This window comes from Haliotis rufescens, unplaced genomic scaffold, assembly GCF_023055435.1.
Source record: "Haliotis rufescens isolate VD_foot unplaced genomic scaffold, xgHalRufe1.0.p SCAF_81, whole genome shotgun sequence".
Taxonomy (NCBI): Eukaryota; Metazoa; Mollusca; class Gastropoda; order Lepetellida; family Haliotidae; genus Haliotis; species Haliotis rufescens.
Genome location: NW_025964374.1, coordinates 502,831 through 529,759, shown reverse-complemented (window position 1 = coordinate 529,759; position 26,929 = coordinate 502,831). Strand labels below are relative to the sequence as shown.

General features: G+C 44.0%; 1 protein-coding gene across 1 annotated transcript in view; it reads left to right on the top strand.

Annotated features, from left to right (window-relative positions):
* LOC124142053 overlaps positions 1–2,738 on the top strand; it is a 32,256-nt gene extending 29,518 nt beyond the window's left edge. The window contains exon 5 of the mRNA XM_046510316.2: positions 1,106–2,738. Within this exon, the coding sequence (XP_046366272.2) occupies positions 1,106–1,354 (249 nt within the window). The 3' untranslated portion in view covers positions 1,355–2,738. The remainder of the gene's footprint in view (positions 1–1,105) is intronic.
* The last annotated feature ends 24,191 nt before the right edge of the window (positions 2,739–26,929 follow it).

Genomic DNA, 26,929 nt, shown 5'->3' with positions numbered 1-26,929 from the left:
CTAAACATAGAGGACAGTGTCTGGAACTGTACTAAACATAGAGGACAGTGTCTGGACCTGTATTAAACATAGAGGACAGTGTCTGGACCTGTACTAAACATAGAGGAGAGCGGGTACAGGGTGTGGACCTGTACTAAACATAGAGGACAGTGTCTGGACCTGTACTAAGCATAGAGGACAGTGTCTGGACCTGTTCTAAACATAGAGGAGAGCGGGTACAGGGTGTGGACCTGTACTAAACATAGAGGACAGTGTCTAGACCTGTACTAAACATAGAGGAGAGCGGGTACAGGGTGTGGACCTGTACTAAACATAGAGGACAGTGTCTGGACCTGTACTAAGCATAGAGGACAGTGTCTGGACCTGTTCTAAACATAGAGGACAGTGTCTTGACCTGTACTAAAAATAGAGGACAGTGTCTGGACACTAAACATAGAGGACAGTGTCTGGACACTAAACATAGCGGACAGTGTCTTGACCTGTACTAAAAATAGAGGACAGTGTCTGGACACTTAACATAGAGGACAGTGTCTGGACACTAAACATAGAGGACAGTGTCTGGACCTGTACTAAACATAGAGGACAGTGTCTTGACCTGTACTAAAAATAGAGGACAGTGTCTGGACACTAAACATAGAGGACAGAGTCTGGACACTAAACATAGAGGACAGTGGCTGGACCTGTTCTAAACATAGAGGACAGTGTCTTGACCTGTACTAAAAATAGAGGACAGTGTCTGGACAATAAACATAGAGGACAGTGTCTGGACACTAAACATAGAGGACAGTGTCTGGACCTGTACTAAACATAGAGGACAGTGTCTGGACCTGTACTAAACATAGAAGAGAGTGTCTGGACCTGTACTAAACATAGAGTACAGTGGGTACATTATCTGGGCCTATACTAAACATAGAGGGAATTGGGTACAGTGCCTGGACCTCCACTGTAAATACAGGACAGCGGGTATAGTGCCTAGACTTAGGCTCCATTGGGTTCAGTGTCTTGACCAAGACTCAACAAGGGGTGAATTGAGTTATGTGTACGATGTGAAATGTATGAAATGCAGAAACACAACACTATATAAATCTCTCCTCCATTGTCACAGATCGCCTTCGAGGGTATCGCTGAAAAGGGTTACCAAGGCGACATCGCCATTGACGACATCTCCGTGGAAGACGGTCCGTGCCCAGTCGACTCCAATGCTGTGGCCGTCGTCGTGAAGGTGGACACGTCGGAGCTGGACAAGGAGGGGATGAAGCTGACGAGGAAGGCGAGGAAGGGGAGGAAGAAGAACAAGAAGTCGAAGAAGAAGAAGGGGAGGAAAAGGAAGACGGCCGAACAAAATAAATCTTAACTCTCGAATACATGAAGGGATGGGTAGACACTAGGAGGATACCAAGCATGTTGAGATGGTATTGCTGCAAATACTATTGATTTGGGAGAGAGAATTTATGGACGTCAACTTCTTTACCATGAGGAATATAATGTTTCGGAGTATATACTTACTCCCTCATTCATAAATTCTCTCTCTTATGTGTATCACTTCTAATCGCCATTCAAAGACTTTGTATCGATTTAGAACTACGGGGAAACGATATATCGTGAAATTAGACCGGTCTACTGGCTTTTAAGCGGACTTGGTGTGCGTATGTGAGCTGCATTTCCATATACAATGTACCAACACGAATGCTTCTGACTGAAACCAATAACACGGGAGCGTGATGAATACACTTTGTGGATAAACTCGGATACCAGTGACTGCTCTTGGCTCATTGGGAGTCCATGCTGAGCAGTGTGAGTAGATGTTGACAAACAGTTTTGTGTTATATCATGAAGGATTGAACCTGTTGCTTCTCACAGGGATGGCAAACCGTGGTCAATATATAGAGAGGACGTGGACCATGTGACATTAGGGGATCTTTACGCGGCCTACTGGGGCCAATGCAAAAACGGTTTCAGGTGGCTTCAAATATGATGGACTGGTTGCCTTTGCGTGTAAATTGGTGGGCGTTTTGTGTTTATGCAATGTTTCAGAGACAGCTGTTGTGATTGCGTTAGCAGACTCATTCCGTAATGAACGCAGATGGTGGGTTGGTACCATGGTGTCTGTCTCTAACAACAGGAAGTGATTCACCAATGGGCGTTTTCAGCACATTTCACTCTCATATGGTTAGCTCGTTACACATGCTTCTTAGGAATTTGGTAATTTTAGGTTTGTGAATTTTGCTTAAGGAAACACGGAAAGTACTTGTATTTTTGGGCTTGGTGGTCAGTGATTATTGCCAGTTCAATGATCATAGGTTTTTAGTGACACTGGCATGCTCACACAGGTGTCGTAGAATACATCTCCTTATGTGAAACAGTGGAACAAAACGATCTGGAATTGGACGTTATGTTATTTTTCCTCAATTATACCTGATAGAAAATGTATTATAGACATATATATGATCATTACATTTATTTGATGACTGAAGTCAATATCATTATCACCCAAACTCTATTTAATAACGGTAATAAATTAACTTAATTTAAAACTTCAGAAAATCATCTTCCAAACTGACCGTTTGATTCATAACATGACGCCATTCTTTCATTCAATGATGACATTTGAACAGTTGTACTTGCACGAAATGTGACTTGTGAAAATGACACTTCTAATTTACTATTAATAATTACCATGTTAACATAGATTCTGACAGTTTAAATTTTGATAACGTACCAATATATATATATATATATATATATATATATATATATATATATATATAAGTAAGTAAAGTAAGTATGACTACGTCCGTCTGAACCTCAAATACTTCATTATCAAACTGTAATACTAACTTACCTTGACCATTGAATCCACACCCTTTGTCAATCCCCGGACGTGTTTATAGGAACCAAGACGATCGATAATAGGGGAGACATGCGTTTTATTCTGACTGATTTCATTTAAACAATACAATACATTCAGAAGCATGAAAAGACTGTTGGTGCTACATTTTATTCTGTGAATAAATAAATGCTACAATGTATTCCTAGATTATCCACGGATGTAAATACCTACTTCATTATAAAACATTATTCATTACGTTTCGGTTTTAGTGTTGTATGTTTTGTAGAAATAAAACTGTTTAATACAAATGTTATAATTACTTTAAGTTTGAAAAGAGGCAACAAAATATTACAAGGTCGCTAAAAGCAGACATCCGTTCATTCCATAAGTGACCGCCTCCGTGGTCTAGTGGTAGAGCGTCCGCCCGGAGAGCGGAAGGTCCGGCGTTCGATCCCCGGCCGCGTCACACCAAAAGACGTTAAAAGATGGTACTTGTTGTTACCCTGTCTGGCGCTCGGCATTAAGGGGCTAAAACAAGGACTGGTCGGCTAGGAGTCAGTATACTGTGTCTGAGTGGGGCATTCATGTTAAACTGCAGCATGGTATCTCAGTGTAATAGCACTATAAATCGGCATCAGTCCGGACTAGTACAAGCAGCCACACACACACACGTGTATGCAGGTGGCTATATAAGTGCAATAATCCTAGACGTGACGTTAAACCCAATTTCACCTCACCTCATGCCATAAGTATATTTTATTTTGGACCTTCATTTTGGTAATTCCTCGTTCCTTGTTCACAAACGCTGTATCTCTTTATATATTATTTCAGTATTCAGTTTTACGGTAACTCCGAGGAAGAAGGCGTTTTTCATTCGCGACCAACTCTTGTTATTCCGGGTCGGGCCATTTTTGCGACCGGGTTCCGTCTTAGCGCAAACGGGCATACCTAAAATAATTGTCAACTTGTTGCGTAATGGTTCACATATATTCCCCCATATATTTCAGATGCAAATTAAAGCACATCGGGACGTGCGGAAATATACAGTATGATTGAACACATTTAACTGTGTTTTGGGTATATTTTTAGATGCACGACATATGTAAAATCAAAAAAATATTTCTAAAGGGATTATTTGAGGAAGAACTTGAAATCATACGCGCATTCTGATTGGTTTGTCGTATAATCGCACATAACATTCATCGATAGGGGGACGAGTCTTCTTGCAGGTTAAAGTAAGGAGCGAGTAGTGACGAATGGGAGTTTTCTGCATCACTCGCGTCTTTTCGTGATCTACAAACCTCTTATCCCGGAATGACACGAGTGTGCACGAATGTCATGATCATCAGCTCGGTTAAAGCGCACGAGTGAGTGAGTGATATTTTACGGCGGTCTTTAAATGACCGAGTCTGGGCCAGGAAAGCCAGATGTTGTCGCGAGGCTTGTCACAGGCCCTGGGGATTCGATGGCATACCGCCGATCCCAATTTAGGCAACTCTGACGCTAACAATTGAGTGCTGTGGGCTCCTCTGGTCGAGGATTCCCGCGAAGTGACCCGGGAATGAGTGATTTCAGTTACATAACTTTAGGGGGAGAGTCTGGTTTAACGCCGATTTGAACCCAGTGAAGCCCCATGTGACGCAGGACCACTTCGTTGATACACACGAGGTTATGGCAAACCAAGGGACACATATCACGAATTTGGGTATCGAACCCGCGATCAGTAGATCCTGGCCAGACTAAGGGACGCAACTCTTGAGAGCAAATTCCAGCGCCTTAGACGTCGAGGCATCCAAACAGATATATTTGTTTTATCCTTTTTCTCAATGAGGAAATAACAAAATTAGTTCTTGCTTCGATTAGGATGTTGTTTCAAACATCATTTGATCAATATTTCTGCCCCCTGCTCAAGCGCAGAATTCAATCAATATAGGATTTATAGTGAGACATGAGGTTGGTTGGTTTGTTTGTTGTTTAACGCCGCACACAGCAATATCTCAGCTTTATGACGGCGGTCCGTAAATAATCGTGTCTGGACCAGAAAATCCAGTGATTGATTGGGATCGATGACATGCATCAACCAAGTCAGCGAGCCTGACCACCCGATCCCGTTAGTCGCCTCTTACGACAAGCATAGACATCTTTTACGGCAAGCATGGGTTGCTGAAGACCTATTCTACCCCGGATCTTCACTGTGAGAGACATGGGGAAAATGTAAATTCATTTATTTTAACAGTAATTTTTTTATCTGCATTTTGCGCTTGAATTGTTTCTCTAGTTCGAAAGCGATACAGAAGCGTTTTTGGCAAAAGTAACTTACGTATGAAAAATAGCTTGCGGTAATATTTACACATCATGCACCAAGATTGCTTATGAAATCACAACTTGCATAATGGAGGCACGAAATCTGGGCCATATACACAGAGGCAATATGTAGAATATGTAAACACATGTCACTGTGAGCAACCTCGGCAAGTAAAGGGGGCGGTGGGGTAGACTAGTGGTTAAAGCGTTCGCTCATCACGCCGAAGACCCGGGTTCGATTCCTCACATGGGTACAATGTGTAAAGCCCATTTCTGGTGTCCCCCGCCGTGATATTGCTGTAATATTGCAAAAAGCGGTGTAAAACAATACTCACTCACTCTCTCACTGAACACCACGAGATGTGTACAATGTGTGAAGCCCACTCCTGGTGTCCCCCGCCGTGATATTGCTGTAATATTGCAAAAAAGCGGCGTAAAACAATACTCACTCACTCTGCAAGTAAGGAACATTCTTTGATAAAATGCCAGAGGACATTCCCGATGTGTTTACAAGCTGCGGAGTAAATGAAACCCTCGGTACTGCCGTGTCCTTGGATCTCAGTGGGGAAACCGGTACCACAAATATGTTTACATGCGCAATACTTGCAGCAAAGTCCTTAAATGCTTTGATGGGCGACAAGACAAGGACTGTAAAGAGTTATATCTCCCCGCGTCCTATATACCTCTCAGCCTCCGGAGGCGATACACGCGGACACCGGGGCAACAGGTGTCTCGCGTTTGATACACAGACGTGATGGTGCGACGTCTGTCGGGTGCCTTTTCGCGAACACCTGGTGTCATCACTATTTGATAGGCATTCATATATACACACGCTTATGAGTCTTCATATACAGTTGAAATCGTACAATGGACTCTGCTCTGTCTGAGTTTATATCTGTCTGTCTTTCTATCTGTATCTCTATGTCTGTCTGTCTGCCTGTTAATCTATCTGTCTGTTTGTGTATCTATCTATCTATCTATCTATCTATCTATCTGTCTCTCTATCTGTATCTCTATTTGTCTGTCTGTCTGTCTATCAATCTATCTGTCTGTCTATCTATCTGTCTGTCTCACTATCTAAATGTCTGCCTGTCTCTATGTCTGTCTATCTATCTGTGTGTTTGTGTCTCTATCTATCTATCTATCTATCTATCTATCTGTCTATCTATCTACCTGTCTGTCTGTCTGTCTATCTATTTCTCTGTCTCACTATCTAAATGTCTGTCTGTCTCTATGTCAGTCTATATATCTGTGTGTGTGTGTGTGTGTGTGTGTGTGTGTGTGTGTGTGTGTGTGTGTGTGTGTGAGTGGCATATATTTAAAAGTCTTAACCTCATTGATGCAGGCACTGACGCAGCTGTTTAAAAAATAGAGGGAGCGCCAATTTGTCAAACAAAGTGATTGTGAGAAGGCAGTCATGCAAACTTAACATACTCGACAACTCTGTCGCACCACCAGTTTTATCAGTAGGGCTCGCTTGACGAAAGAATCTCTTTGAAGATGTCAACAGTTTCCCAGGTAAGTTTGTTTTGGGGTGGGACTGAGCCTCGTTTTCATCCTACGTTGAACTTTTGAACTTCTGCCGTTCTGGCATATACACTCGAGGGCACTATCAAAGTGACGCATGCGCACTTCGTAGACGTTATCCACTTTACGAACTAATGTACAGGCAGACTGTGGTGACAAAATATGTTACATAATCGCGGCGAATCTGAGATGTATTTGATTTGTTGTTTGTTTGGTGTTCTCGTCTCACAACCAAACATCCTGCTTCACTATACCAAACATTTGTTTGTTTGTTTGTTGTTTAACGCCGTACTCAGGAATATTCCGGCTATATGACGGCGGTCTGTAAATAATCGAGTCAGGACCAGACAATCCAGTGAATGACATCATGAGCATCTATTCACGAAATAGGGATACGATGACATACATCAATGAAGTCAGCTTGCCTGACCACCCAATCGCGTTAGTGGCCCCTTACGACAAGCATAGTTGCCTTTTGCGCATGGGTTGCTGAATACCTATTGGAGAGTATTGGAAGATATGAAGAGTTTTTATAATTATCCGGGGCGGTCGGGTAGCCTAGTAGTTAAAGCGTTTGCTCGTCACGCCGAAGACCCGAGTTCGATGCCAGACATGGGTACAATGTCAGAAGCTCATTTCTGGTGTCCCTCACCGTGATATTGCCGGAACATTGCTAAAAGCGGCCTAAAACCCAACTCACTCACTCACTTTATGATTAACTACATCGGTATACAGTATTTTGCTCTGTGGATCATTTTATTTACTTTCATCAGTATGATTTGCAAGTCAGGAAGATGTCAGTGTTGCATTCATTAATGTTCGCAATTGAAAAGGATATGAGTGAGTGAATGTTGTTAACCGTCACAGTTAGCAATAGTGGAACTAGATGACGACGGCCTGTAAATAATCCAGTCTGGACCAGACAGACCAGTGATTCAAATCACGAACCACGCTGATCCACGTCACGAGATCAGATACGTCACAGAGTCTTACTATCGATCCCAATTTTAGTCGACAGGCATGTGGTACCTGGGGATGTGAATCATTTCATTGCAATCAGTATTAATAAATGCTAATGTGTGTACGGTACACGTCTTTACGTAACGATAAATCACCCGATGTACTGGTTTGAAGAAACAGAAAATATACGTCTATTAGAGTCATTTGACGACTACCTGAATCACAACCATACATCCCAACTAACGACCAAACATCCCACCTCACGACCAAACATCCCACCTCACGACCAAACATCCCACCTCACGACCAAACACCCCACCTCACGACCAAACATCCCACCTCACGACCAAACATCCCACCTCACGACCAAACACCCCACCTCACGACCAAACACCCCACCTCACGACCATACATGCCAACGCACGACCAAACATCCCACCTCACGACCAAACATCCCACCTCACGACCAAACACCCCACCTCACGACCATACATCCCAACTCACGACCAAACACCCCACCTCACGAATCATACATCCCAACTCACGACCAAACATCCCACCTCACGACCAAACATCCCACCTCACGACCATACATCCCACCTCACCACCAAACATCCCACCTCACGACCAAACATCCCACCTCACGACCAAACATCCCACCTCACGACCAAACATCCCACCTCACGACCATACATCTCACCTCACTACCTAAATAAGAAGGCAATTCACAGTTAAGACTTGAACAGACTTGTAACGTTCAACATTTACGTTAATAACATGAAATGTGTATCACCTTGTAAATAAAATCAACAAAACCATTTTCCATAGTCAGAACAAATCTTTGCTAAAAGCAAATTGTCTTTTGTACGATTCCGACTGTGTCATGAGCATGTGTGTATGTATCACTATCAATTAGTGATAATACCAGGTGTTCGCGAAAAGGTGAGCGTATCCTGTCACAAACACGTGCAAAGGCAAGTCAAATGGTCGAATGAAAAATATAAGCGACAAATCCCTTTCCATATTCACAAGCAATTGTATGATTCCGACTACGTCATGAGCATGTGTGTATGAATCACTATCAAATAGTTGGTTGGTTGGTTGGTTCGTTCGTTGTTTAACGCCGCACTCAGTAATATTTCAGCTTTATGACGGCGGTCTGTAAATAATCGAGTCTGGACCAGACAATCCAGTGATTAATATCATGAGCATCGATCCACGCAATTGGGATCGATGACATGCATCAACCAAGTCAGCGAGCCTGACCACCCTATCCCGTTAGTCGCCTTTTACGACAAGCATAGTCACCCTTTACGGCAAGCATGGGTTGCTGAAGACCTATTCTTCCCCGGATCTTCACGGGTCCTTAGTGCAGTACGTAAGAGGCCAAAGCTGAGATGAGCCAGATGAGCTGCATGTTTGTGTAACATAAATCACCATTGCCCAGTTATAAATAAGTTAGTTCTGAGTTGTTCGCGTACAAAAACGCATGAAAAATTAAAAAAACCCAATAGTATAATAACGCTGTGTAATTACGGTATGTGTACGGGTAGGCATGGAAACAACATGGAATCTTCACGGGTCCTATCAAATAGAGATGATACCAGGTAAAAACACGGGAACATATGATACAAGTCGAAAAATGGAATTGCATCGGACATGTTACTGATGCGTCAAATTTGGAGATGTCCTCCACATGCCTACCGTAAAACCACATCTGTGAGTGCAAGTGAGGAGAAGACCAAGTACAGTGATTCACTTTTGTCCAACTCTTTTGACTTTGTCAATAAAATGGATTTAATTTTACATTTCCTACAAAACATTCATGTTTCTTGTGAATCACATCTGTCGACAATTATTATTCACAGATGTCTTGAACAGTTTGTTAAGAAAATATATATAAAAATAAAATGTCTCCAGCCTTTCGAGCTTTTTACTTCTAATTTATTGCGGCCTATACTGTATTAGCTAATTATCGACGCACATAATGTGAGAACGATGAGAACAGGTGTTGATTAATTGCCAGTATGTCAGCATGACTTACTGCCACTGCGTGGGTGAAGAGTAGCAACTGCAGCAACCCATACATACTTGCCGTGAGAGGCGACTAACGGGATCGGGTGACTTGGTTGATGCATGTAATCGTATCAGAATGGCGTAGATCGATTCTCATGATATTAATCACTGGATATTGGAAACTGGAATATTTCTGAGTGTGGCGTAAACAACAAACAAACAAACAAACAAACAAACAAGCAAACAAGCAAGCAAACAAACAAACAAGCAAGCAAACAAGCAAGCAAGCAAGCAAGCAAGCAAACAAACAAACAAACAAACAAACAAGCAAGCAAGCAAGCAAGCAAACAAGCAAACAAACAAACAAACAAACAAACAAACAAGCAAGCAAGCAAACAAACAAACAAACAAACAAACAAACAAACAAACAAACAAACAAACAAACAAACAAACAAGCAAGCAAGCAAACAAGCAAGCAAACCAAAAACCAAAAAAACCAAACAAACAAACATGCGTGGGCTGATCTGAAGTTAACCTGAAGTGCAAATATTACGCTGTTCGCCCGTGCTATACATTTCATTTCCACAGATTCGGCAGTTTCGGAACGTACGTTGATAAACAGAAGCTAAATATAGATTGCATGCCACTCCCATCTAATTTTTCAATTGAGATAAATCATTTAACTTCAAACGAAGTACTTCCCTGCTGTGGCAAACGCAACTGTGTCCCATGCCATCAGGTAGACGTTTGAACCGTTAGGCCACCACCACGCTGTAGATCTGTATGCGGTTATCACCGATAGATCAACCGGCATGTACAGTGCCAGACTTTATCTCAAGCAACGTATTCAGTCGGCACTTGTAAGTACCAGCTATTGCAGAAGGTGCATTTATCGTCTGGGTGTAACCTTTGAGAGGAATCCGATGTTAAAAATAAAAAAACTACACATCTTGCACGTGCATCGCTGGGACGCCATTTACCTCGTATCTGGTACAAGCGACCTTCCCCGCTGAGGCTGAGTGAGTGAGTGAAATGTTCCAGTTACATTACGGGGATTGAGTTAGTGAAATGTTCCAGGTACATTACGGTGAGTGAGTGAAATGTTGCAGCTACATTACGGTGAGTGAGTGAAATGTTCCAGCTACGAAACGATGAGTGAGTGAGTGAAATGTTCCAGCTTCATTACGGTGAGTGAGTGAAATGTTGCAGCTACATTACGATGAGTTAGTGAGTGAAATGTTGCAGCTACATTATGGTGAGTGAGTGAAATGTTGCAGCTACATTACGATGAGTGAGTGAGTGAAATGTTGCAGCTACATTAAGGTGAGTGAGTGAAATGTTGCAGCTACATTACGGTGAGTGAGTGAAATATTCCAGCTACAATACGGTGTGTGAGTGAGTGGGTGAGTGAGTGAAATGTTCAAGCTACATTACGGTGTGTGAGTGTGGGTGAGTAGGTGAAATGTTACAGCTACAATACGATGTGTGAGTGAGTGTGTGGGTGAGTGAGTGAAATGTTCCAGCTACATTACGGTGTGTGAGTGAGTGGGTGAGTGAGTGAAATGTTCCAGCTACATTGCGGTGTGTGGGTGAGTGGGTGAAATGTTCCACAGCTACATTACGGTGTGTGAGTGAGTGTGTGGGTGAGTGGGTGAATGTTCCAGCTACAATACGGTGTGTGAGTGAGTGTGTGGGTGAGTGAGTGAAATGTTCCAACTACATTACGGTGTGTGAGTGAGTGGGTGAGTGAGTGAAATGTTCCATCTACATTGCGGTGTGTGAGTGAGTTGGTGAGTGGGTGAAGTGTTCCAGCTACATTACGGTGTGTGAGTGTGTGGGTGGGTGAGTGAAATGTTCCAGCTACAATACGTTGTTTGAGTGAGTGTGTGGGTGAGTGAGTGAAATGTTCCAGCTACAATACGGTGTTTGAGTGAGTGTATGGGTGAGTGAGTGAAATGTTCCAGCTACAATACGTTGTTTGAGTGAGTGTGTTGGTGAGTGAGTGAAATGTTCCAGCTACAATACGGTGTGTGAGTGAGTGTGTGGGTGAGTGAGTGAAATGTTCCAGCTACATTACGGTGTGAGTGAGTGAGTGGGTGAGGGAGTGAAATGTTCCAGCTACAATACGGTGTTTGAGTGAGTGTGTGGGTGAGTGAGTGAAATGTTCCAGCTGCAATACGTTGTTTGAATGAGTGTGTGGGTGAGTGAGTGAAATGTTCCAGCTACAATACGGCGTGTGAGTGAGTGTGTGGGTGAGTGAGTGAAATGTTCCAGCTACATTACGGTATGTCAGTGAATGGATGAGTGGGTGAGTGGGTGAGTGGGTGAGTGGGTTAAATGTTCCAGCTACATTGCGGTGTGTGAGTGAGTGGGTGAGTGGGTGAAATGTTCCAGCTACATTACGGTGTGTGAGTGTGTGGGTGGGTGAGTGAAATGTTCCAGCTACAATACGTTGTGTGAGTGAGTGTGTGGGTGAGTGAGTGAAATGTTCCAGCTACAATACGGTGTTTGAGTGAGTGTGTCGGTGAGTGAGTGAAATGTTCCAGCTACTATACGTTGCTTGAGTGAGTGTGTGGGTGAGTGAGTGAAATGTTCCAACTACAATACGGTGTGTGAGTGAGTGTGTGGGTGAGTGAGTTAAATGTTCCAGCTACATTACGTTGTGTGAGTGTGTGGGTGAGTGAGTGAAATGTTCCAGCTACAATACGTTGTTTGAGTGAGTGTGTGGGTGAGTGAGTGAAATGTTTCTAGCTACATTACGTTGTGTGATTGTGTGGATGAGTGAGTGAAATGTTCCAGCTACAATACGGTGTTTGAGTGAGTGTGTGGGTGAGTGAGTGAGTGAAATGTTCCAGCTACAATACGGTGTGTGAGTGAGTGTGTGGGTGAGAGTGAAATGTTCCAGGTACATTACGGTGTGTGAGTGAGTGGGTGAGTGAGTGAAATGTTCCAGCTACAATACGGTGTGTGAGTGAGTGTGTGGGTGAGTGAGTGAAATGTTCCAGCTACAATACGGTGTGTGAGTGAGTGTGTGGGTGAGTGAAATGGTCCAGCTACATTACGGTGTTTGAGTGAGTGAGTGTGTGGGTGAGTGAGTGAGTGAAATGTTCCAGCTACAATACGGTGTGTGAGTGAGTGTGTGGGTGAGTGAGTTAAATGTTCCAGCTACATTACGTTGTGTGAGTGTGTGGGTGAGTGAGTGAAATGTTCCAGCTACAATACGTTGTTTGAGTGAGTGTGTGGGTGAGTGAGTGAAATGTTTCTAGCTACATTACGTTGTGTGAGTGTGTGGATGAGTGAGTGAAATGTTCCAGCTACAATACGGTGTTTGAGTGAGTGTGTGGGTGAGTGAGTGAGTGAATTCCAGCTTCATGACAGTGTGTGAGTGAGTGAGTGAGTGAAATGTTCGAGCTACAATACGGTGTTTGAGTGAGTGAGTGGGTGAGGGAAGTGTTCTAGCTACATTACGGTGAATGAGTGGGTGAGTGAGGAGGTTAGTGAGTGAGTGGGTGAGTGAGTGAGTGGGTGAGTGAGTGGTTGAGTGAGTGAGTGAAATGTTCTAGCTACATTACAGTGAGTGAGTGGGTGAGTGAGGAGGTGAGTGAGTGAGTGGGTGAGTGAGTGGTTGAGTGAGTGAGTGAAATGTTCTAGCTACATTACGGCAGCCTATAAACACTCGAGTCTGGACCAGACAAACCTGTGGAAAGCATGACCAACAATCCATAATATCGGTCACGGATGACACAATCACCCAAGTAACAGATTTGTCTTTCATTAAGGTGACTGACAAATCACATGCAAACGTCATTGTTTAAACCACATTCTAAAGGTTTGCTCTGGACAATTTCATAAGAGAAAAGCACGTTTTGCATGTTCATGTATGTGTGTGGCACGGGTGCGCGTGCACCGTGGGCGACCTAACTTCACCGTCGTATCAGCAATGTTGATGTCATATAGCGCCTATGACGAAAGGTTATAAATTATGACATGTAACACCAGTTTATTACAGCCATTCTTCAAGCATATTTACACATATAATGGAGATATTGACGCTTGAAATCGAGAAGGGAAATCCTCTTGCATTCGACACTCACCCGTTGTGTCGTGTATAACGCTAACTATCGGCAGTACGTATGTCGTTGGTCTTATAGGGTGAAAATATATTGTTCATCAACAGATGGAATTTTAAATTAAAAGAGGTGAGGTAAGGTGAAATGGGGTTTAACGTCCAAGATTATTGCACTTATATAGCGACGTGCATGTACGTGTCTGTGTTTGTGTGGCTGCTTGTACTAGTCCGGACTGATGCCGATTTATAGTGCTGGCTCACTGAGATACCATGCCGCAGTTTAACATGAATACCCCACTCAAGACACAGTATACTGACTCCGAGCCGACCAGTCCTTGTTTTAGCCCCTTAATGCCGAGCGCCAGACAGGGTAACAACAAGTGCCATCTTTTAACGTCTTTTGGTATGACGCGGTCGGGGATCGAACCCCGGACCTTCCGCTCTCCGGGCGGACGCTCTACCACTAGACCACGGAGGCGGTCTTAAACTAAAAGAAGCATGTCTGGCGATCTAACGCTGATTTCTATTATCCGGATGTTGTTTTAACTGTATATGAGACCATAGCAGACTACGTTTTTTTAAAGACGTTAACACATGTGTCTCACATATATAAAGTAGAAACTGTCAGGCGATAGTCGTACATAGCCACACAACCACGAGAATAGCTAAAACAGTATGCCCAACATCACCTTTCACATATTTCACTACGTAAAATCATACTTATCTATATGATATACTCTTGTACAAGTCTACTCACTCACTCTAAAACGGTAAATCACTCTGAAGGGCTCCGCTGCGCAAAGCTATCTTAAGCGGCATTCACACTTGCGTTAGTAGCTGTAGTTATCCTTAGGGATATTGACGTAGCCAAAATAAGGTTTTCAAATATTTTGATAGAGACACCTTTGCTTAGTATTCACGCAAAATCTGAGATCATTTTGTCGAAATTTAAGGGGTGAAAAGGAGGGTCCGAACTGTTGGGTCGTACTCTACATTTTGGCTGCAAAGATTGAATTTTGATACCTTATAGCACGTGCAAAAAGGGTGTGTGGTCATAATAAAAATGAATATTTTTTTCGATCAAAAACTCGAACATGACAATTTTACTACTTAATCAGGCAAATAGTTTCATTTCATGTAGAAAACTCAGGTGATGATTTTAGTCTGAAACCAAACAGTAATGCAGCTTTAACGCGCCATATAGTTCATAAAGTTTTATTTTGACTACATGCAGCTCCTTTGGTTCATGTGTTGGCATAATCAAATGTAACATTCTGATAAAGATATAATTTCAAAGAAATTGGTCTGTCCAAATCACCTTTAACCTCTTATCAAGTTATAACATGCCTTTATTTAACATGAGAGTTTCTTTTAAAATCATTCCAAGGTACCATATTTTGAAAAGAAAGGTGTGAAATTACTTTGTAAATTATATATTTTTCTAACATCATTATTGTTTGTTCTTGTTTAGTCTTGAATATAACAAAACCACAAGGACACAAACAAATACAAATGCACAGGTCTGATATTTTAATGAAAGTTGGTACAAGGGCATTAACATAAAAGAGTAAAACATGATTCTTCACCTTGCCCTTAAATTGGACGTTCAACAACGATTCAGTATTGGCGAAGATGTGTATCCTGCCATGGAACCGACCCTGCGGATGAACAAAGGTAATGTTTCAGGTAATTCCGCAGCTTCTTGGCTGCTACTGTGTCACGGTTACCCCAATAAATATGATTCATATCCTCCAAGTTGGCTGTGTCCCCCCAGGCACCAGGTACCAAGTTGTGGTTCGCATCTTCCTTGTCCAGGATCATGACATCATTGGAGGGGATCCTTTCTCTCAGGCAGTTGTGCAGCACCACACACGTTCTCACTATCAAAGATGCAGTATCTACCTGAACTTGGAGAGTGCTAAGCAGACACCTGGATCTGTTTGCGAGTATCCCAAAGGCATTCTCAACCACACGGCGAGCTCTCGAAAGGCGATAATTGAATACTAGCTCATCGTGTGCCAGTCCCCGGCGAGAGAGTGATTTCATTAGCCAGCTCTGCATGGCAAAGGCATCATCTGCAATGATGTAATAAGGTACATCAACATAATCAAATGGTAAAGGTGGTGGAGGGCACAGTGGTTCCATATTTGGCTATCGGAGCTAGACCCAACATCACCCACCTGAATCCATCGGAATTTGTAATCTGCATCAACCAGGCCCATTAATACAATGGAGCAGAACCCCCCGTAGTTATAATACGTAGAGCCTGAATTGGAGGGCTTTTGTATGGCGATATGCTTGCCATCAAGAACACCCAAGACATGTGGAAATTGCCATCTTCCTTGAAATCGCTCTGCCACTTGTAACCCATCTTGGGGTTCGATAGGAGTCTTCATAACCTCAGCTTCCATGACATCCAAAATAGTCTTACACACGGAAACAATAATCCCTGAGATGGTGTTGTGAGCAAGTCTGACATTATACATCAGTGAGTGGTATGAGTCTCCAGTAGCCAAGAACCTTAATGTCACAGCCAGCTTGAGTCCAGGAGACACAGGGTCACGCCATCGGGTCCCATTCTTGGTGAGACAGTCCTCTACCCTTGCTGACAGTTCATGGAATGTGGCCATGTCCAAGCGCAGAAAGTTCATGAAAGCTTCAGGATCCTCAAGTTGTAATTCTTCCATCAGGGCGTCATACTGGCCATGGATTGTTCTGCGCAGAAGCCAGTCACGAGCCCACCATCTTTTTCTCTGCTTCTCTTCGTCCTCTTCAAATTGCATGAGACACTGGGTCTAACATATCAGCTCTTTGTTGAGAACAGCCCAGAACCGAATCATATTTACTCTTCTATCACTCATGTTGTGTCTGCAGAGTTCAGACAACAAATGATCAGACTGATGTCATCATGGGTTATAAATATCACGTGTATCAACCCATACTTGCTACCTAGTTATCTGTTGTTTATCTTAGTTTAACTTATTTAAACGTATTTTAACTTACTTTAACTTACATGTGCTAAGAGCGCACCCAGCAAGACGTGATATAGCATTTTCAAAACGTAGATTACTGTACAAATACTTAGTTCACTGTACTGAAACGTTCTTTAATGTCAATAAGGTAAATGTAGTGAAGTGTAGTATAACCGGGTCATGTGAAGTTAAACGAAGTTAGACGGACTTGTGCCCCTACTAAGATGTAGTTTACCGTAGATATTTTATGCCTTGATAACTACGATGTTCATTACGTTTGGCTACAGTAGACTATGATTATAACTACGGCAAACTACATCTAACTACATTAAACTAAGTTACTACTGCGTTAACAAAAATGTCAGCTTACGTGGCTCTCTGTTGTGCATGCACAACAGATAAATCCCTAAGTACGTTCTTTTCACGTAAATGGCTACGTTATGAACACAGATAGCCACGGACAGCTACGATGAACCACGTATGGAAACGTTACACTACGTAAGATGTTTCTACGCTTAAGGCCGTTATTTAACGCAAGTATGACTTAGGCTTTAGCGGAAAGGCAACTCCCTTACTTTAACATAGGTTAACGATAGCGAAGACTGCTTTGTGCAACGGGGCCCAGGGGTACAGTGGTCCGGATGTTAAACATTCATCTTCGAAGCTGAACTAAAATCCGCCCTCCCCTATTACCACCAAACGTCCTCTTCATCTAGCACCCCCTTCAACTAAATTTAAAAAGGATTCAAAACGGTATACTACATCCTGTATCATCTCGTGATGTTCCAATGGGCTACTTACAGCGACGAGCAGTGGTAGCTTTATGAACTCTTGAACATTAAAAGTCAAATGAGCGAAACGACGTTCAGTCTGCTGCGTTTCCGTGAATTGTTTAATGTTATGCCGGAAACACTAAATGAGATTTCAACCCTCGATAGCCAAACTAGATTAACAGTTTGAACTTCGCCTATCGTACACGACAACGATGTGTCGAGATATTTGGTGCTCAGAGTTTTATGTCAGGATATATTTAGTCCTTCGGGTTTGAGGTCTTTGTAATTATGCTGCAGGTTTAAGGTCGATAGATATGTGCTGTCGTTTGACGTTGAGATATTTTTGCTGCGGTTTGAGGTTCATAGATTTGTGCTGCGGGTTTGAGGTCTTGGTATCTGTGCTGCCGTTTGGCGTCGAGATATTTGTGCTGCGGTTTGAGGTTCATAGATTTGTGCTGCGGGTTTGAGGTCTTGGTATCTGTGCTGCCGTTTGGCGTCGAGATATTTGTGCTGCGGTTTGAGGTTCATAGATTTGTGCTGCGGGTTTGAGGTCTTGGTATCTGTGCTGCCGTTTGGCGTCGAGATATTTGTGCTGCGGTTTGAGGTTCATAGATTTGTGCTGCGGGTTTGAGGTTCATCGATTTGTGCTGCGGGTTTGAGGTTCATCGATTTGTGCTGCGGGTTTGAGGTCTTGGTATCTGTGCTGCCGTTTGACGTCGAGATATTTGTGCTGCGGGTTTGAGGTCGAGATATTTGTCCTGCGGGGTGGGGGCGAGTTACTAGCGCTGCGTGTTTGAAGTCGAGATATTTGATCTGTAGGTTTGAGCTCGAGATATTTATTCCGCGGGTTTGGGGTCGACATATTAGGTGCCACGGGTTTGAGGTCGAGAGATCTCGTGCTGCAGGTTGAGGTCGAGAAACTTCTTCTCTAGATTTGAGCAAAAATGATTTGGTGGTGCAAGCGTGAAGTCAAGAGATTTGGTTCTGCGGGTTTGACGCCGAGGGATCTCGTGCTGTTGGTATGACATCTATGGCAATAGGTGAGATAGTTATTACAAAAGTGGACGAAAGGTCGAAGTGACACTACCCACGCGTATAAGAATCTGATACTGTACCTATTCATGTTGAACTTGACTATAGATATGAATGATTGAGATTTAATTAACAACATTCACTATCCAGTAATGCCAATTGAATCCCCAGGTGGCCTTATAGAAAACCCGAGAACTGACCTACATTAGAACCTTATACACATTCTAGGAGGTAGGTGCTGGAATCCCGGTTCTTATCAACCTTTTTGTCAACAAAGCTATAATAATAGTTCCAGAATCTCTTTTTTAATTACTTGATTCAGCCATGTAACAGAGAAAGATTGTAAAAAGCAGCTTCAAGTACCCACGAAAGCAGAGTACCTGACAACAAAATTAAGGGTTACAAGCTTCGTGTGACGCTCTCTGGGTTTCTCTGACAATAGATGTGGGTGAATGTGAGTGAATTGCTGGGTGGAGGGTGTTGATAGCTGTGTCACGCAGAGCCTTGTGAAGGTGGAGTGTTGTGTAAAGGCCCGTTCACGCACCTGCCGTCAATCTGGCCAATCGCTATTTGATGTTCTCACTGTCTCACACTGTCTTTTGCTCCGTATTAAGGCATGGGTTGGGGCACTGCCCAAACAATACTGTTGGTCTCCCAATCTCACTTGGGAAACGTATATGGCGCGTAGAGCTAAGAAGGATGATTTTTTATTCTACTCATCCATATTATCTGTTTCCCTGGCTCCGTGATGCTTCCCGACTACAGTTCTGTACCTCTTTCGTTCGGCAATATCAAGGCGTAGTCGGTGAGTGAAGATAGCTTTACGCCGCGTTTAGCAATATTCCAGCAATACCACGGCGAAGGGCAACGGGAATTGGTTTCCCACGTTGTACTCATGGGAATCGAACCCGGGTGTTTGGCGTGCGAGCGAACGCTTTAACCACTCGACTACACCACCGCCCTATCACGACGTAGAACACTACGAACGGGCTGTACACCATATCGGCGTGATGGGTGAACACGTTATACATACTAGGCTACCCCATACATACCTGATTACCATGACACTTGCGTTAAGTGTGACTTGGTGATAAACACATGTGTAAATTATATCTTACGGCCTTAGGCGAGGGACTTTACGAGCGCTTCTAGCAATGCAAATATCGCACTCGTGTTTGTAATACTCCACATTTGTTGTTGTTTAACGCCGCACTCAGCAATATTCCAGCTATACAACATCGGTATGTAAATAATCGAGTCTGGAACACTCAGTCCAGTGATTGTCATCATGAGCATCTACGTAATTGGGATACGTTGCCATGCATCAACCAAGTCAGCGAGCCTTTCCACCCGATCCCGTTAGTCGCTTCTTTCGACAAGTTTCGGTTGTTGCAGCTGAAGGCAAAGTTTAACCCGGATCTACACCTGCCTAAATCTGTGAAACACCTTCAAGATATATGTCTTTATGATTGCAAGCTTAACTCTCCGCCTACTCCGCCTGCTCCGCCTGCTCCGCCGTGATATTGCTGGAATAATGCTAAAAGCGGCGTAAGAAACATACTCACTCACTGAGTGAGCAATGAACCACGTCATCGGGGCACGGTGTGACGTAATTAGCCTACGTCAGAAACATAACTCGTGACTTTATGTACCCGAAACCTCCAAAGACAACGTTACTATAATCTAAACGTATCACCAACGTTTTGTTCGTCACAAGTTCCCTTTCCTGTTCTATGTACACGTAAGACGTAATTCATAATTTTGGTTTCAACAAAATCAGTAAACACGCTATCGTGACACGGGATTGTCTGGTCCATCACTTGATTTTTTTCTGGCAAGACCAATTTGTTTACTGCTGAGTATTGCTGTACGGCGTCGGGCAACAATCACTTACTTTTATAAAGCAAATTGTGTGGGTGGCGGATGCTAGCGGTAAGGACCGCCTCCGTGGTCTAGTGGGAGAGCGTCCTCCCGGAGAGCGGAAGGTCCGGGGCTCGATCCCCGACCGCGTCATACCAAAAGACGTTGAAAGATGGTACTTGTTGTTACCCTGTCTGGCGCTCGGCATTAAGGGGCTAAAACAAGAACTGGTCGGCTCGGAGTCAGTATACTGTGTCTGAACGGGGTATTCATGCTAAACTGCGGCATGGTATCTCAGTGAGCTAGCACTATAAATCGGCATCAGTCCGGACTAGTACAAGCAGACACACACACACGTGCATGCACGTCGCTATGTAAGTGCAATAATCTTGGACGCGACGTTAAACCAAATTTCACCTCACCTCACCTATCGGTAAGGCAGTGCTTACCCTTTTCGCAAACACCTGGTGTCCTCACTGGTGTTCAGTGATCCATTCATAAAATCACCGCTCTTTGGCCAATGGAATTTGTTTCTGCGGATAATCGAAACTGATTCTCTGGCGTTGCTGTTTCATATTATATTGACATTGAGTGAGTGAGTGAGTTGGGTTTACGCCACTTTTAACAGTATTCCAGTTATATCACGGCGTGTCAGCTTAATGTGGGAGGAAAGCCCGAAGTGATGCAGGTCTCAGACGTTTACGGGTATGGTGCTGACACACTTAGAAACATAATCAGGGGGGGAACCGGGATTCGAACCCACAATCATAGGTTTCTGGCGTGCCCAAGGGACGCAACTGCGACTGGGCCACCCATGCCCCAATATTGACGTAGAGAAACCGCCGCAAGTCTATATTCTTTTGGATATGAAAGCCAATCCCCACCTAACATCGTATCACTATATAAGTGTTTTTCTGTGACAATGTCATCATTACTTAAATCCCCACACGGGAGACCTATTCACCCTCTTCTAGCCACAGGCTTAAACCACTCGATAAAACATCTGACACAGACCTCGCACTATTCTGAAGGAGATTTACGTTGCTTTAGATTTAAACTCAGTGGGCCACTAGGGACGCCCAGCTTGACCTTGTCCTTTGTCAGTGTTTACGGACAATCGGAACGTACATTATCTAGCATTGGTGGTTGGATGACGCTTGGGTTGTCTGGGACAATACCGAGATACTTGAGGGGCGTCGGGGATTTGCGGAGCTAGAGATGTAATAGGGTCTCTTTGTAGGAATGATCTGTCCATCTTTGCTTCGTTTTATCAATTTTGTATTTGCTGGATCGTTACACTTGTGTACTTAACCTTGAAATAAATATTTATATATGTGAGTTGATGGGACATTGATGACGTTATGTTGCGAACCTCATATCACACTGACAGAATAGTTTGTGTCGATGGTTGGAGTTTGATATGGCTGAAATAGCTTCGGCAGATAATGACCGAGTGGGTGTGGTGATAAATTGTAAAAGATTGAACGTTTCTGTCTGATGTCGTGAAATAGGAAACACAAGGAGTTCAGGGAGACTTGTAGAAATTTGTAGGGTCCTGAGCAGAATTTGGAAATGACTAGTGTTTGCAAATCTGAGAGTGTGTGAGTGAGTGAGTGAGTGAGTGAGTGAGTGAGTGAGTGAGTGAGTATGGTTTTACGCCGCTTTTAGCAATATTCCAGCAATATCACGGCGGGGGACACCAGAAATGGGCTTCACACATTGTACCCATGTCAGGAATCGAACCCGGGTCTTCGGCGTGACGAGCGAACGCTTTAACCACTAGGCTACCCGACCGCCCCTGCAAATATGAGAGGAGATATGAAATGAGAAGAGAAGACGTAAGTATCGGAGAGAACAGGTGGGAAATAAGATATGAAATGAGACATGAGAAAAATTATATGAAATGAGACATGAGAAATAAGATATGAAATGAGACATGGGAAATAAGATATGAAATGAGACATGAGGGTTAAGATATGAAATGAGACATGAGAAATAAGATATGAAATGAGACATGAGAAATAAGATATGAAATGAGAAATGAGAAAAATGCTATGAAAGGGGACATGGGAAACAAGATATGAAATGAGAAATGAGAAAAAGATATGAAATGAGACATGAGAAATAAGATATGAATGAGGAAATATTTAAGACATGGGACAGAAGAGATAAGGAATGAGATGAAATATGAATGAGGAGATATAAGATATACGAGAGGGCAGTTGAGAAATGAGACACGGAGTATATGAGATATGAAAGAGGAAATACATGTCATGGAAGAGGGCAGATGAGAGTTGAGAGATGAAATATGAATGAGGAGATATAAGAGATACGAGAGGGCAGTTGAGAAATGAGACACGGGGTATATGAGATATGAAAGAGGAAATATAAGAGATGGGAGTTGAGAGAGTAAATGAGACACGAGAAATAAAATATAAATGAGGAAATATATGTCATGGGAGATAGCAGATGAGAGTTGAGCGAGGAAATATTCACGAGGAAATATAAGCTATGGGAGAAGACAGGTGAAAGATGATATAAGCGATGAGAGATGAACGAAGGCAGCCCAGCTCGCATGTACATATATATAGCGTGTGTCGATGTTGTTGATGAATTACTACGATATATTTTTACAGAATTTACAGCTTAACACTCAGAGATGCGGCACATGTACGTGTATATAATTGAACTAAAAAAACTCTTGCCTTTCAAAGATTGCATCCAGTGGGTCTGTGTATTGTTTTAGTAAATGAATATCATATTAAATAAAAAAAGATTGCATTCAGATCTCAAATAGTCAAATAATAACTGTCGTACAATATGTCTAACCTATCACTCTACAAGAAAGAGGACATTTGGCTCAACTATATCCCCTGGTACCTGCCAACGGCCATGGTGAGGTGAGTGGGTGAATACGGTTTTACGCAGCTTAACTCTATTCCATCAATATCACAGCTAGGGACACCAGAAATGGGCTTCACACATTGTACCCATGTCGGGAGTTCAACCCGGGTCTTCGGCGTGTGGAACGAACGCTTTAACCACTAGGCTACTCACTGCCGCAGGCCATCAGCTGTGTCACTGATCATTTCCTCACCAACTCCTCGTTGATCCGACGCACTGTTATGTGCTTGACTGATACTGTTAACCTGTCACGTGACGGACTAGCGACGTGCCACCTGATACCATTTAGTTACCGTTGCGCAGTTTAGGAACAGTCCAAGCTCTGTCTCACGAATACAGCTCCGGTAGCCTTTCTGACTTAACGCATCGTGTGACAGGTAATGATGTCACACGAGAAGCCCCAGATACCGGAGATACACAGATTTACAGGGTCGTAAGTGCCCCGGTGTCAGCGTGTTCTGTTGGCGGGCTACCTGTATGTATCTAGATTAGGTTACCCATACCTGACAGTACGTCACCTATACCCTGATTGTACGTTACCCATACACTGGATGTACGTTACCCTGGCTGTACGCTACCCATACCCTAGATGTACGTTACCAATACCCTGTATCTTTGGTTCCCATACCCTAGATGTACGTTACCCTGGATGAACGTTACCCATACCCTAGATGTACGTTACCAATACCCTGTATCTTTGGTTCCCATACCCTAGATGTACGTTACCCTGGCTGTACGCTACCCATACCCTAGATGTACGTTACCAATACCCTGTATCTCTGGTTCCCATACCCTAGATGTACGTTACCCTGGATGAACGTTACCCATACCCGGAAGTACGTTACAAATACCCTGGATGTACGTTACCCACATCCTGGATATACGTCACCCACACCCTGGATGTACGTCACCCACACCCTGAATGTACGTTACCAATACCCTGGATGTACGTCACCCACACCCTGGATGTACGTCACCCACACCCTGGACGTAAGTTACCAATACCCTGGATGTACGTTACCCTTAACCTGGATGTACGTTACCCATAGCCTGGATGTACGTTACCCACACCCTGGATGTACGTAACCCATAGCCTGGATGTACGTTACCCACACCCTGGATGTACGTTACCCATACCCTGGATGTACGTCACCCACACCCTGGACGTACGTTACCAATAGCCTGGATGTACGTTACAAACACCCTGGATGTACGTCACCCACACCCTGGATGTACGTTACCCATAACCTGGATGTACGTTACCCACATCCTAGATGTACGTTACCCACACCCTGGATGTACGTTACCCACACCCTGGATGTATGTTACCCACACCCTGGATGTACGTTACCCATAGCCTAGATGAACGTTACCCCGACCCTGGATGTACGTTACCCACACCCTTGATGTACGTTACCCACACCCTGGATGTACGTTACCCACACCCTGGATGTACGTTACCCACACCCTGGATGTACGTTACCCATAGCCTAGATGTATGTTACCCACACCCTGGATGTACGTGACCCACACCCTGGATGTACGTTACCCACACCCTTGATGTACGTTACCCACACTCTGGATGTACGTTACCCACACCCTGGAGGTACGTTACCCACACCCTGGATTCTACGTAACCCACACCCTGGATGTACGTTACCCACACCCTGGAGGTACGTTACCCACACCCTGGACGTACGTTACCAATAGGCCTGGATGTATGTTACCCACACCCTGGACGTACGTCACACACACCCTGGACGTACGTTACCAGTACCCTGGAAGTACGTTACCCACACCCTGGACGTACGTTACAAGTACCCTGGATGTACGTTACCCACACCCTGGACGTACGTTACCAATAGCCTGGATGTATGTTACCCACACCCTGGACGTACGTTACCAATAGCATGGACGCACGTTACCAATAGCCTGGACGTACGTTACCAGTACCCTGGATGTACGTTACCAGTACCCTGGATGTACGTTACCAACACCCTGGACGTACGTTACCAGTACCCTGGATGTACGTTACCCACACCCTGGACGTACGTTACCAATAGCCTGGATGTATGTTACCCACACCCTGGACGTACGTTACCAATAGCATGGACGCACGTTACCAATAGCATGGACGTACGTTACCAATAGCCTGGACGTACGTTACCAGTACCCTGGATGTATGTTACCCACACCCTGGACGTACGTTACGAGTCTCCTGGATGTACGTCACCCACGCCCTGGATGTACGTTAGCCATAGCCTGGATGTACGTTACCCACACCCTGGATGTATGTTACCCAAACCCTGGATGTACGTTACCCACACCCTGGATGTACGTTACACACACCCTGGATGTACGTTACCCACACCCTGGATGTACGATACCCACACCCTGAATGTACGTTACCAATACCCTGGATGTACGTCACCCACACCCTGGATGTACGTCACCCACACCCTGGACGTAAGTTACCAATACCCTGGATGTACGTTACCCTTAACCTGGATGTACGTTACCCATAGCCTGGATGTACGTTACCCACACCCTGGATGTACGTAACCCATAGCCTGGATGTACGTTACCCACACCCTGGATGTACGTGACCCATACCCTGGATGTACGTCACCCAAACCCTGGACGTACGTTACCAATAGCCTGGATGTACGTTACCCATAGCCTAGATGTATGTTACCCACACCCTGGATGTATGTTACCAATAGCCTGGATGTACGTTACCAATAGTCTGGATGTACGTTACCAATAGCCTGGATGTACGTTACCCATAACCTGGATGTACGTCACCCATAGCCTGGATGTACGTTACCAACACCCTGGATGTATGTTACCCACACCCTGGATGTACGTTACCCATAGCCTAGATGTATGTTACCCACACCCTGGATGTACGTCACCCACACCCTGGATGTACGTTACCAATAGCCTGGATTTACGTTACCCATAGCCTGGATGTATGTTACCAATAGCCTGGATGTACGTTACCCACACCCTGGAAGTACGTTACCCATAGCCTAGATGTATGTTACCCACACCCTGGATGTACGTCACCCACACCCTGGATATACGTTACCAATAGCCTGGATGTACGTTACCCATAGCCTGGATATACGTTACCAATAGCCTGGATGTACGTTACCAATAGCCTGGGTGTACGTCACCCACACCCTGGATGTACGTAACCTTTCTCCTGGATGTAATAACCCTGTCTTGGCAGGTGTATAAGCCTATCCTGGTAGGTGTATAAGCCTATCCTGGTAGGTGTATAAGACTTTCCTGGCAGGTATATAAACCTTTCCTGGCAGGTGTATAAGCATTTCCTGGCAGGTGTATAAGCCTATCCTGGTAGGTGTATAAGCCTTTCCTTGCAGGTATATAAGCCTTTCCTGGCAGGTGTATAAGCCTTTCCTGGCAGGTGTATAACCCTGTCTTGGCAGGTGTATAAGTCTATCCTGGCAGGTGTATAAGCCTATCCCGGCAGGTGTATAAGCCTTTCCTGGCAGGTGTATAAACCTATCCTGGCAGGTGTATAAGTCTATTCTAGCAGGTGTATAACCCAATCCTGGCAGGTGTATAAGTCTATCCTGGCAGGTGTATAAACCTATCCTTGAAGGTGTATAAGCCTATCCTTGCAGGTGTATAAGTCTATCCTGGCAGGTGTATA